General features: G+C 46.5%; 1 protein-coding gene across 1 annotated transcript in view; it reads left to right on the top strand.

The window, feature by feature from the left end:
* Nucleotides 1-13,127, top strand: part of RHBDL3 (rhomboid like 3) — a 72,489-nt gene that overhangs the window by 30,777 nt on the left and 28,585 nt on the right. The window contains exon 3 of the mRNA XM_075169568.1: nucleotides 8,768-8,926. Within this exon, the coding sequence (XP_075025669.1) occupies nucleotides 8,768-8,926 (159 nt within the window). The remainder of the gene's footprint in view (nucleotides 1-8,767; nucleotides 8,927-13,127) is intronic.

Raw genomic sequence — 13,127 nt, 5'->3', positions numbered from 1 at the left:
CCTGTCAAATAGCCAGATTTTTTTAGCATGTTGAATGTGTGACAGCCTGAGTTTGTGTCACAGTAAGTCCTCAAACACAGTGTTGTCTGGTGATGTTAGATGCCCTACAGAAATCAGTTATAGCAGCTATCTTGTCTTACGATCTGCACCAAGTTTGTATTCTCATCCAGATAATATCAGTTGAACATAATCTCTTTTCTGTAGCCTATTCTGACTGATACTAGGCCAGTCCTCCTTCAGTTACACATTACTCGACATCAGTCATCTGTTCATTTGCTGTGGGTTGCTGTTAGGCCGACACACCTGCTTTGTCCCATTAAATTCTTCTCACAGGCCTGCAGTTTTGGGAGCTGTGTGGGTGCCTGTCACCATGTTAGGACAGGAGTTTTGGAGCCACGGTTGGAAGGGCTGTGTTGCTGATTCAAAGCTAGAAGAAAGGTAAAAAGCAGATCTTGATGTTCCTCCAGTGTTCCCAGACTTGCAGAAAATCAGTATTAGTACTGGCTTTTTAAAATCTTTTGGATGCAAGTTACCTTGACCTGCCGATTCAAAACTATCTAACTTTAGCAGCTGCTGTGTAACGTTCTCCAGAGTTACTGCTGGGACAGAAAGTGTATCATCATCATATGATAAAGATAATTCATTGGGCTTTTATCCAATACAGAACAGGAATGTTTCAGCTACTCCAGACTCTTTTGTGCTGGTATCACCTATGCTACTTATTCCAGATAATATTAGACCAAAACCCTGTTTTGAATGAGAAGACTTGTCTTCCTCATTTGTACCAGACAGGAGACACTGTCAATAGCAGTGAATTTTACAGAAATGCTTGTGTACATTTAGTTAACCTGGAGGTAAGCAGGGATCTGACTGCAGGAACTTGGCCTGAAACATAGCCCCAGCTGAACAGCTATTCTGACTGTTGTGTGTGGGTTTTTTGTTTTGTTTTCTTTTCTTTTCTTTTTTTATTTTATTTTCCTCATAGCAAGAGTGATTAGAGCCTGTCTGTCTCCAGACTGTGAGGTTGACTGTGCATTCTGTGCCTTCTATTGAGTTACGTAGTCCAAATAAATGCAGCATCCCTCCCAGAGTGTATTGCATTTCAGCTCTGAATGAAGTGGCTTACGCGTTATGTCCCCTCACGATGCAAAAGCACTGAGAGATGTAATTAATATTGATACAGGATTTTGAGATTCTCTAATAAGACATGACTAAAAAGACATAATTATGTGGTGGTAAATGAGAATATCATGTGTCATGGTAGTATGGATATTGCTGTTTTCAGCTTTTGATATTTAATGCCTTACACCATCCAGATGAAAAGTGGGGTTTATTTTAATTAGACTGCAGAACTCATTGTCTCAGGAGATTGTGGAGCCCTAAAAACTAGAGAAATTCAAAAGGGGGAGCAAGAGGTTGGGCATTTGTACATATAACAATGTCTGGGCCAGTGCTGACAAGCAGGTCTGGAAAGAGTGTTAAACTCTTGCCTAAGGATTTAAGAAAAGGTTTTAACTGTTGGGGTGGGTTTGGTCATGGCAGTCACTAGGTGATCTCTTGTAGGCTTCATCTTGTCCACAATCGCGGAAATGTGCGAATAGTCAGCCCCAGAGCTGGGCTGCTGATGTCAGGTACATGACTTGCCAGTCTGGGCCATAACCTGCCCAGCCTGTTGCTGCAGCTGAAGACATCTATCCAGCAAAATGTGCAAGGTGCCCAGTGCTGGATCAAGATTAAAAAGTATATTTCCACCTAAAAAAGCCCCCACCACTTTTTCGAGCGCCGCAGCTTCTTCCCATTAGTCTTAATGCACTTACATAAATAATAAAACAGGAAGAAGCAGAGCTAGAGAAGGCTCAGTCTATAAACATGTCTCTTTGCATTAAGCCTTTGGCATAATGGAGGGCATCTCCTGCCATCCATGCTGTCTCGTTAATCATGTAATTATCTCCCTCACTTTCAGTGCTGCATCTCCTTCCTTGTCAGTTCTGCTGATAATGGAGCTTCTATTTACCCTAGCTTCTTTCTGGGGAGCGGCTTTGGTTTCAAAGCCAGCACAGTGGCATATTTTGAATAATTTAGTTCCGGGTGGCTTGAACACTGTGTGTAATTCCCCAGCTGAAACTGGAGGCTGATTCCTGTGAGTGTTCTGCCAGGAGGCTGATCTGGAGAGAGGCAGTGGGATCGCTCAGAGTGGTGGGTCGTCGAGGCAGCAGAGCACTGAAAGCTAGCTCAACAGGTCCTGTGAGTGCGTCTCAGCTCTATCCTCTCTTAGTGTCTTAGCAAGGACTTGCAGCAAGAAACCCACAGGCAGAGGAAGGATAGGGGAGTGAGTTGCATTAAAAATGTGTGTGGAGACAGAAACATGGATTTGGGTGCCTGGCTGAGCATGATAGGTGTCCCCAGCAAGCTGTGGGTCAGAAATTCATGGGGTCTCCGAATGCAGGATCTGCTTGGCCTTTGGTGGTTTGGACCAGGGGTCTGAACCTCTGTGGAGTCAAGGAGTTCAGTGTGGTATCCAGCCATCATTGGCTTTGGAAATTGGATATGTTTCTATACACGAAACCTTGGCAGAAGGCCAGCTCTGTTCATATTCTCCCTGTGCTGCTTGGCCTTGTGGCTCGCTAATTGCCCTTTGCCATTGTGGCTCTCATCCAGTCACACTCTGCAAGTGCTCCACAGCCCTCACTGTGCTGGATCACGCAGGCACAGGTACGTTGCTTGTGCCTTGTAGATGGAGAAGTCAAGGCACTACAAGAGGCACCTGCACTTACTCCAGAAATCTTGGCAATACCTGGTCCCAAAGTCCTCTTTTCTATCTGCCTAACAACTGAGCAGTGCTGCACTCCTGAATCTTTTTGTTCTCCTGTTCATGTTGAATCTGTGCTTCCAGTGGCTGTTTAGATGAAGTGCTTTTGCAGAAGGTAACAACAGATGGTAGTAATGTAGGTCCCTTCCTTGTCTTTGTGCCTAAGACAGTAGGAGAAATAAATTAGAGCAGAAATGCCTCTACAGATTGGCCAGCTAGCTGATGGACCTGGTCCTTCAGGCTACTCTGCTCTTTAAGGAAAAGGGAATCTTATACCAGCTCTCCATGTCTACTTTGCTATGTGCTGCATGCAGAGGCACTTACCCGAATCCAGGTGACGGGCCATCTGCTCCGCAAACGCCTCCCCACCTAGGTGGATGCTGAGCTGGGTAGCTCTGTGCTCTCTCACTGCAGCTTTCCAGGGAGTGGGTCTGTCTGGGGACCCTGCTTGGTGAGTTAGTGAGGGTATATCCTCCGTGCTTAAATGCAATCTGGCTTTTGAGAGCCGGGTGATGTTTCCAGCCCTCGGGTTCACCTCAGGTCAAAGCAATCTAACAGACGCTAAAAGTACTGCTGGACAACCCTTAATCACTTTATATTGTCTGGGCAGTGGTGGATAAATTCATTATTTACAGGGGAAGAGAGTATGCGTCGCTGGAGCCAGCACTAATGTTTTACCACACATGTTCAGGCAACTCAGATTAGGTGACTTTTAATGGTGAGGAGCTGGATTTTGAGGTGGAGGGATATGCACTTACCTTTGACTGGCCTTCCTCTCTCCCAGATCAGGGTTTCTCCTCTCATGTGCACCTCCCACTATTGGAAGAGAGAGCAGGATCATTAAGCTGCTCGGAAGATCATCACCACCAGGCAGTGATGAATCTCCTGTTAAAACAGCCCCTGCTTTTTGCCCTCTCATTTGGATTATACGATTCATCTTCTGCCTTGTCATTCCTTTAATCTTCATCAAAGCAGCAAATGCTACATATACTGTTGCCACATTCTTGTTTTGCTTTTTTTGGGGGAAAAAAAAAAAAAGAAACAAAAAAACTTCTCACCATCTCACAGCATGACCCCAGAGACTATGGAAAGGTAGAGAATGGGCTCTGGTAAAATGTTTGACTACCTTGAGGAGAGTTTCAATGCCTGTCTTTTCACAGCTTCAACTTGGAGTCTGTCAATTCCATGTATTGACTTGGAGACTCTTGGTTTAACTACAGCATGGCCCTTGAGGCTGCAGGTGGTCTGGTTGTTTCCAAAGCTTTTTAGCTCCCTAGATTGCAGAGACTATGCCATCTAATGGTCTGAGTTCAAATCCAGCAAAGCTCAGAGTGGTTTCTGAAACCCTTGGAGATGAACAGATTTTGCATGTGATTGACTCCCCCTTTCCAGTGGGAAAGGGCCTACACATGAACAAGAAGCAGGCCTGCTATTGATAGCTCCTTTCTGGTGGGAAATAAGGCAGGAGCTGTCATTTCCATATAATAGGAGGGGAAGCTAAAGCTCAGGGCAACTTATTTCCAGAATCTGCCTCCTAGTCTGGAGCAGAGCTGGGGTCAGTGCCAGGAGGCCTGACTGCCGGGCCAGCGTCTCCCCGAAGTGAAGATACCACCGGACCATAGAATGATTCCGATTTGAAGGGACTGATCCTAACTCAAAGCCAGCTTCCAAATTAGATGACGTTTCTTGGAGCCTTGCCCATTGCGAAGACAACTTATGGCTTGAGTGATGCCAAGACAAAGCCCCTAATGGGGAAACCATGGGTGGTAGCAAATTCTCTGTTCCTGCAATAGATCTGCAGTCCTAAAGCCGGCCGAGGATCCTCATGTTGTGCCCAGTTCAGCTGTTGACTCTCCAGCTGCTCTGATGCCCCAGAGGGCTGTTTGCCATGGGGGAGAGGAGCAGCTGGCTGCGCTATGTGAAATGTCTGCGTTTTCCCAAGACACCCATTGTCTGTCTGCAGCACCAGCCTCCACCCTACTTGCTCACTCAGCCGTGGCTGATGTGTCTTTAATTAAAGAGGAGGAACAATTTGAGATTTCATTTTCTTTTTTCAACTGTATTTCCTATTTCCATCAGAGTTTGCGGGGCCCCCTCCCCTTATTTTTGTCTTGTAGTTTTGCTGTGGGGCCTTCAGTTTATGGTGTGTCTGCTCTAAAATAAGGAAGAAATAGGAAAAAATAGCTTGTTTTGGGCCAGGGAATTAAGATCCTGGGTCAGATGGCTGCTACGGTCATTAACATATTTACATTTTTGCTTAAGAGCCTGGTTGAGGATCAAGGGAGTTAAGGGTGATTGTCATTGAAATGCGGAGGAAACCTTGCATGAAATTGCCGTTAGTGTCCTATTGTTTGGGGGGGTGAAGGGGGGCCAAATGGCCTTCCTCATCCCTGCACCGGTTGTGTGGCGCTTGTCTGCCGGAGTAGATGGGCAGAGGCAGAAGTAGCTACACTGAAGGAAGCCGCTGTGCTGACTTAGCTGCTGGGAGGCTTTGCCTGGGGAGTGCTCCCTGCGGGGCTGGACCTGGGGCTCAGCCGCAGCCATGCTGCTGGCTGCCAGTCATCGTCTGTCCTCTTGGTGAGACAAAGGTGCTCGGCTGGCCCTTAACGAGATCATCATGGATAAATACATGAAGCGTCTAGCAAAGGTCAGTTGCCTCTTTTATAATTGATGGAGCCAAGTGTTTTGAGTGTGCCATCACACATTGTTTTTGCCATGTGTGGGGACACATGTTCTGCAGGACCAGCTCAACCCCTTGATTTTTGTGGCTAGCTGTGATATCAGAAACAGGGTTTGAGGCAGTTTGAAGTGTTAGGGTGGATTTTGAGTGCTGTGGTGACAGATGAGGTTTTTATACGCTGAAAAAAATTGTTTAAACATAAATAAGAGAACTCCCTTACAGCTGGGGTTTGCAGTAAAACATTCTGCTCCGGGTTGTGGAAGCAGTGGTCTAGCCCTGCTCTGAGGCAGGCCTTTTTAGTTCAGTTGCCAGTTGTTCATTGTTCACCTCTTACTCTTTCATGCTGTTCAGATCCACTGTTTTAATTCAAACCTATTTCTAATTAGTATCATTAACTTAGTGCCAAAAAGAAGATTATACATAGTAACGTGAAAAAGGAGAACAGGCTCCCTAGCATGTTTACAGTGCTGAAAATACTAGCTACCTTCTGCTACTCCTTTGATTTCGGTGGGACAAGCAGCAAGACAGTGAGCTGAAGGAGGAGTGCTGGTGCCTGTTGGCGTGAGAAAGGAGCATCCATGGAGCAGAGGCTCATTCCTAGCCACCAGAGAGGCTTCAGCTGTCTGTCCATTTGGAAAGCCAGCAGCCAGTAGCAGGTATGTCTTGAGTGACAGGATCATATCTGCTCTAGCGCTAGTGAGTCTGGAGTCATTAGTGTGTCCTTGTGGGCTGGTTTGAAGCTCTGAAATGGTAGTGTAATTTCTGTTCTTGGTTACAAAACGTTTCTTTTTGGAATGTTTTAAAGCAGACCAGTCTGGGAAAAGTGGTTTGTGATCTGAGCAGCTCTTTCATGCTTTGGGAGCCTGTGTGCTTCAGCTCTGTATCTCTTCTTTGTAGAAATAGCCACGTTCCCCACTGCTGTGACCGTTGGTCTTTCCTACAAAGTCAAACAGTGAGCACACAGCACGGGGGAAGGGTTCCACGCTTCAGTCACTGACCCTGGCCCTCAAAGTAGGAAGGCATTTAAGCCTTCAAGGAGCAAATGGTTTTGTCCTAGACAAGGTAGATTCTGACATCTTAAATGTCAAGATATAGTTAAAGTGGTGCAGTTAAGTAAAATGTTGGTTAGATCAAATGTTTTCAGGGAACAAGGATGAACACAGCAGTATCTATGGGATTGCAAGTGTTAGATCCATTCACTGAATGACGCATCTCCCAGCTTCTGCAAATTCCCCTTGAGAAAGGTCATTTCAGGTATTATGCTAATAATACTTTATTTCCTGGGTATCTGTGCCTCTGGGATTGGCACTGCATACTTAGGCTGTCTCGGGAGTCCCAGCAAGAGCCGAAAAGCATCAGAGCTGAGCCTGAGTGGAGAAGCCCTGATTTTGGGTTTGATTTTAGAATTTGATCTGTTAACTCAAAGCATCAGAGTGGGCTGACTGGAGTAGGGGAGCTAAACTTCTCCAGGGATTAATATTAAGCCCTTGTTTAACAGTAAACAGCTGATGAAATCCACCTTTGGCTCTGGGTGCCAGCTGTCAGGAAGGTACATCCAGGCTACCTTGCAAGGACAGAACAACCCTTGGCACAGGGTGGGGGAGAGTGCCCAGCTCTGACTGTCCACAGGTCACTTGGTTTGTCTTGTTTTGTGTAATCCACTTGCCCCAGCAGCTTCTTCACAGAGGGGCTGCTGCTTTGACAAAATAGCAGACCAGCCCTGCTCCAGCAAGGGGCTGTGATCTCAGGTTGGACAACTCCTCCTCAACAAAGCAGCCAGTGAGAGCAGAGTCCCCGGGGAGCAGCGGGACAAAGGTGCTCGGGCCGGAAGGAGACGGAGCCAGATCCTCGCACGTGGGTGCTGCATCCTCTAAACAAGCTGCCCGTGCCTGAGGCCGATCTGTTCTATAGCTGCTCTGCTCGCTGCAGAGCAGTGCCAGCCCTGCCGCTGGCAGGCTGCATCCCCTGCCACATCCCCCTTCTCACCTCCTCCCTTGCCAAGGCAGCCTTTACTCCACCGCATCAGATCGAAGGCCCGGCGCCTGTTCCGCTTTTGTTCTCTGTTAGGAAAGAGCGAGGATTGTCAAGACCTTTCTGGCTCTGCCAAGGCCTTTTATGTCCCAAATGTTTCCATGAAAAGGCTCCCTCCTGACCACCCTGCCCCCTGACAGCCATTCAATCCAGCCAACAAGCTTGATATCATTATCTACAAAAGGAGGCCACTGAGTACCAGGGTCCTCACAGCCAAGTTTGGGAAATCAAAGGCAAATCTCCCAGCAACAGAGAGCTGGCGGAGATCAGGCTGCACCACAGCTAGTGCGGGCTGGCCTGGCAGCTTGCGTCCTCTAGTTTTCAAAGCACAAAAGAAACGCGCTCGGCGCGGTGCCAGCGCTGGCTTTGTCGGGGCTGGGGCTGTGCCCGCCTGTGAGCTGGCAGCGCCTCGCAGAGTGCCCTGGGGAGCTCAGTGTGGGTTAGAGGCCGCTGGAAGCAGTCGTAAGTTTGAACAGCCGTGCAAAGCTGTCTCTTTTGGGTCAGTGGCATTTTTAGAAGATTAACCACTTAGTCTGAGGGAAAACAGTGATGTTTTTGGTCAGAGTGGGATTCACTCCAACTCTCACCTGGGACTCTCCTTCTAACGACTCTGGTTTACGTTCTGAAAATGGCATGTGGCTGCCTTGTCACTTTTAGTTTGACATAACATTCATCTGCTTTGCTCCCTGTCCAAAGACTTTCTTTCCAATCTATCTTAAAATAGAGAGCTCTTCAGTGGTGAAAGCGCTTACCATTTTGAAGGCATCTGTAGAGGTGATCTGGAAAGGTGACTCAGAAACACTGAGCACAGAAAGGGCTTGAAGAGGGATGGCATATTCCTGTGTTGCAATTGTGTTAGGAAATACAGGAGTAAAATTGTTTTCAGTACGTTTTATCTCACAGATTGCATCTCTGGTTTGCATGATAGTCCAGGTAGAGGGATATAAAAAGTAGCCAAGAAAAATGATAATGCAGGGGGAAGGAAGGTGAAGGGACCTGACTTAGCTGAAGCTATGTGGAGACAGGGTGATGGTGTCAGGGTTCATGCCTCTCTGCAGCAGGGTGCTTTGCAGTCCCCGGGCAATGAAAGGAAACTGGAGATGGGGTGATGGCAGGGCAATGCGTACCAAAGCCTCGAGCAGCCCCTGGGGTCCCTGTGGCTCTGCAGCGGGCGATGAATGCATAGGAGGGCAGAGTTGTGTGTAACGTGGAATGGTTAATTCTGGCACTTTCCTCTCCTATCCCAGTTTGATCCCGACAACACCGGCTACATCAGCACTGAGAAGTTTCGCTCCCTTCTCCAGAGACACGGCTCGGAGCTGGACCCCCACAAGCTGGAGGTTCTGCTGGCCCTGGCAGACAGCAACTCCGAGGGGAGGATCTGCTACCAGGACTTCGTCAACCTGGTGAGTGCTCTGGCTGGCAGGGCCTGTCAGTCCTTGGCTCTGCTTAAAACATTGGCTGTTGAGCGACAGTCTCTCTCCCTCTATCAACACCAGTGTTTGCTGTGTCCCTGCATCACATTCTGCATGGGCTTGCTGAAGCATTCAGTGGTGACTGAACTCTCAAGCCAATAGTCAAGTTGCTGCTGATTTTTCCAGGGCAACAAGTTTGCATGGGAAGAAACTGTGGGAGCTGTTGTAAGAGGAGCATGAAGCAGTGGCTGCTGCTAGTGTAGAGGCTTTTGCTCTCAGTATCAGTTGGTAGCTGTCATAAGGAGCCATTTGTTTGCAAGCAGAGGTCTGTCAGTCTGGATGTCTCCTGTTTTATCTAGAGGTTTCACCGCTTCCAGACAAAAATATATAGATAACATCGCGTTGACTTGCTGGGTGGAGTCATATTGCACTACTGTAGGCATCAACAGCAACAGGGGCAAAGTGTTTCTAGGTCATGTTCATTTTATCCCAGGTGAGATGTCTCAGACTGCATGAGTCATGATCTGGATGCCTCTCTATCTCTACTAATGAGTCAATTAGTGAAGGGATCTCTCTGTTTCTTGTGAAGGCAGTTTGGCCAATCAACACAGATGTAGACATGTGTTGTTAGATGCTTAGGATGGCCTAGAAATGTTGTTTGCAAGATAGGTATTTTGAACAGCAGCCATTCCAGGGGCTTTGCCCTGTTCCTGCTCTGTCATTCCCTACCTGAGTCCCAGCAGATTTAGTGTAGCAGTAAGAGAAACCTCGGTGACAAAGGCAATGAGCAATGAAAGTCAGTGACGTCTCTCCACTGGAAAGCTGGATGTGTTCTTGATGCAGAGTATAATAATTTGCATCTCTGTGTGTTCCTGCAGTCAACATGGGGATTTAATCGCTCCATTTGTCATGGTCACTCATGCATGTGTTCTTGGTTTAGAAAGAAAGTGTCTTCTATATGTCCTGTCTTCACATTAATCAGAAAAGTATGATAACGGGGCACAGCTGTCAAGGATCCAGGTCACAACCTCAGTCCGGCCGTGGTCAGTGTGAAGGTGAAATTACTGTGATGCAATGACATAGATCTGCTGTATCTAATCAAGCTGTCTTGTTAGCCCCTTGCATGTATTTAGGTACACCGTAAAATAAATGTAGCAACGTTAAATAGATCACAGTGAGTGTGAGGTTTTCCTCAGCTCCAGCTTAATAAACAGTGTGGTCAATGGCACTCTGTGATCACAGTGTATTTATAGTAACAGCTGCTTGTTCTACAGTTTGGTAAATTCAAAGTACCATGCAAGCATTCACTAACTGAGCTGCACAACACTTAGGTAGCAGGAAGAGGTGTAATCTAATTTCTTGTACAGAAATGATGGCCTAGGGCCAGCCAACACGTTGGCAACAGGTTCAGGAATAGAACTGGGCTTCTTTCTCTCTCCTTGCTCCACTGAGCTTGGGAGCAGCACAAGCTAATGAGAGGCAGGTGGGAGGTGAAAGGCTTGGACATCCTCCTCCTTTGGGGAACAGGAGATCGTGCCAGCTCACACCCACCTGATGTGATTTCTGCAAAATGGCAAATTTCCTTCACTACTATTGAATGACTCCTGTGAAGAAGCCATTGATTTTTCTGTCATCAGTCCCTCTAGCCTCATCTGCATTTTTTGCACTTTCTAATCAATAGGCAATGCAAATGCCAGAACATTAAACTACTTACAAATGACATCTCTCTTCTCACTCCTCCTCTAGTTGCTATTGATTTCCAACATCCAAACTTTTTAGGGCTCCTTCTCTTTTCTCTAGTTTCCTGCTCCCAAACCTGCCTTTTGAAGTTCCCGATGGAAGGAAACAGTACAGTTGACACAGAATCACTGTGAAATTAGTGGCTTTATAGCTGTCGATCCTGGAAACTAGGTGTGGTGGTGTTTAAGTGCATGCTCGTGCTTGATGATCATCAGCCATCTCTGCTTTTTGCTCAGGTTAATTTGTCTGTTTCAGCAAGCAAGAATTGATCTGCTCCCAAAAATGATGGTGCTGGATGTGGGGAAGGGAAAGGCTGACTTTTTTACTAGATCCACAGAGGTTTTACAAGCTTGGCTCTGTGTGTGTGGTTTTCCTTTTCTCCATCAATATTCATGAACAAGTACTCTGACGTGATCAAAGAATCTCATGGCCTCCCAAATGTGTCCAAGGTACTGAAACTTTGAGCAAGAGGTAAAATTGCATTAATAAAGCTCTGGCCGCTGGAGAGGCCTCGAGGGGAGGAGTGGGGCTGGGTATCAAAGATGCATTACAGTGCAGTTGTCAAAGCAGAGGAAGTTGTCAAAGCAAAGGAGACTCCTCTGTGTGTGTGTGTGTGTGTCTCACAAGCAGCTCTTTTGGTTGCTTTCCAAGCATGGGGATGGAAGGAGCTGATGAGTCGCCTGCTCAAGCTACTATGAAAAAAATTAACTCTATCCCAGCCAAAACTAGTACAAACATGCGCTGTCTCACAGAACCCAGCAGAAAGTAGGGTTTAACCACTGGGCATCAAGAGCTGTCTATCTTTAATGGTCAGTTCCTGGGATATGATATCCCCTCTGTTTTTTCTCTCAGCTTTGCTATGTTGATAAAAATCGAGGAGGGAGGGTCTTCCCCTTTTTCAGCCTTGTAGAACCCTTGATCTTTGCTGGGTTCCCTGGAAGTGTGACAGAATGTGATGCTGTTTATTCTGCAGGGTGCTTGGCTACTTACTAGAGAGTCTGATGCCAAGGGATGCTATTAGTGACCACAGAAGCAGCTGTAACTCTATGAAATTATTAATTCTAGAAGGCACTACAGGCCATAAACCTCACAGAGCAATAGTGTTAACACTTTGTTTCCTCCAGGGTACTGCATGTCCCAGAGAGGGCAGTAAAAAATGCTTGCACCCATATGCTCCAACATCATCACGAGCACCAAGAACTCTGCCTGCTCTCTCAGACACTGTGATCCCCCACTAAAGGACTGCTATTGAGCAAAGCTGTGTTATCCCTTGATGTCCAAAGTGTGTTGTGAACTTCTAGAAGCACCAAAAATGTAATTCTAGGACTTCTCACCCAGGAGAAGGAGACCCAGATATATCCACACAAAATATATGCCTGTTCTCAGCTCAGCAAAGCAGCTTGAATTTCTGAAATTGAAAATTTTACAGGATGAGAATAGGCCCTAGAAATCACTCAGTAAATAATTTGAGTAATGAATAAATTCAGGGAAGCTGAAGACTCCTGCTGTGATCTGCAAACAGAAAGGGCTGAAAAAAAATCAGATAGGCAACTCGTTGGGAATTATTTCTTCTCTGTACATATGAGATTTATCTCACATGGTTATAAAACACAATGCTGCAATCATATCCATTTCTGTTTCTACACTAGGGCTTGCAAGAGTGGCAGAAAGCAGTTTCAGATGGGATTTGCTTATCCTGTGTCTGAGACGGTGCAGAATAACAAAAATGTTTCCTGTACAAGTGGAGATGTCTTGTGCATTTCTGTTGTCTGGTTGCTTTTCTGCATTGTGAAGAGAGATGCTAAAAATGCACAGTGAAAATTCTGGCTACGAACAGCGTAGGCCACAGGAGGAGATAATGAACAAAGCTGTTTAACTAACTTTGCTACTTTTAGAGGGGAGACAAGCCAGGAGGTAATTATAGTTGAGATGTTATTTGCTGGGATCCTTGCTGAACAGCAGTTACTACTGGCAGTCCTGGACCACTCCGCATAATATCCTGTGAACTGTAACAGAGCTAAAGAGCAGAGCAGTGAGGCCCTGGAGAGACTCAGTCTTTTATTCTCTGGCTAAACCTTCCTTGTCTTCTCCGCCTGGGAATGTGGATTGTTGCTTTGGACAGGCTGGATCATGGCTTTACCACCTGCTCACCCTCTTGATGCGTTCCTCTTCAGACACGTGAGCGGAGGCAAGGGGGTGCAATAGAGCTTCTGAGACCTTACTTTGCGTGACGGAGGGGCAATATGGAGCCAGTTCAGGCTGTGGTGGTAGCTTATATTCTCTTGTTGTGAAAATCAGGTAGGTTACTCCTAGCCTTGCTCTGGACAAGGAAAAGTTTTACAGAACCTCGTGTTTAATAAAGCAGCTTTTGCTAGAAAAGTAAATCATAGCTTATACCGAGACTAACGCAAAATCCATTCTGCAGGCCAAGAGATTTCTCTGCCAGTGCAAC

Source organism: Calonectris borealis, chromosome 20 (assembly GCF_964195595.1).
Source record: "Calonectris borealis chromosome 20, bCalBor7.hap1.2, whole genome shotgun sequence".
NCBI lineage: Eukaryota > Metazoa > Chordata > Aves > Procellariiformes > Procellariidae > Calonectris > Calonectris borealis.
Note: the sequence above shows the minus strand (reverse complement) of the source record. Positions and strands in the feature narration are given on the sequence as shown.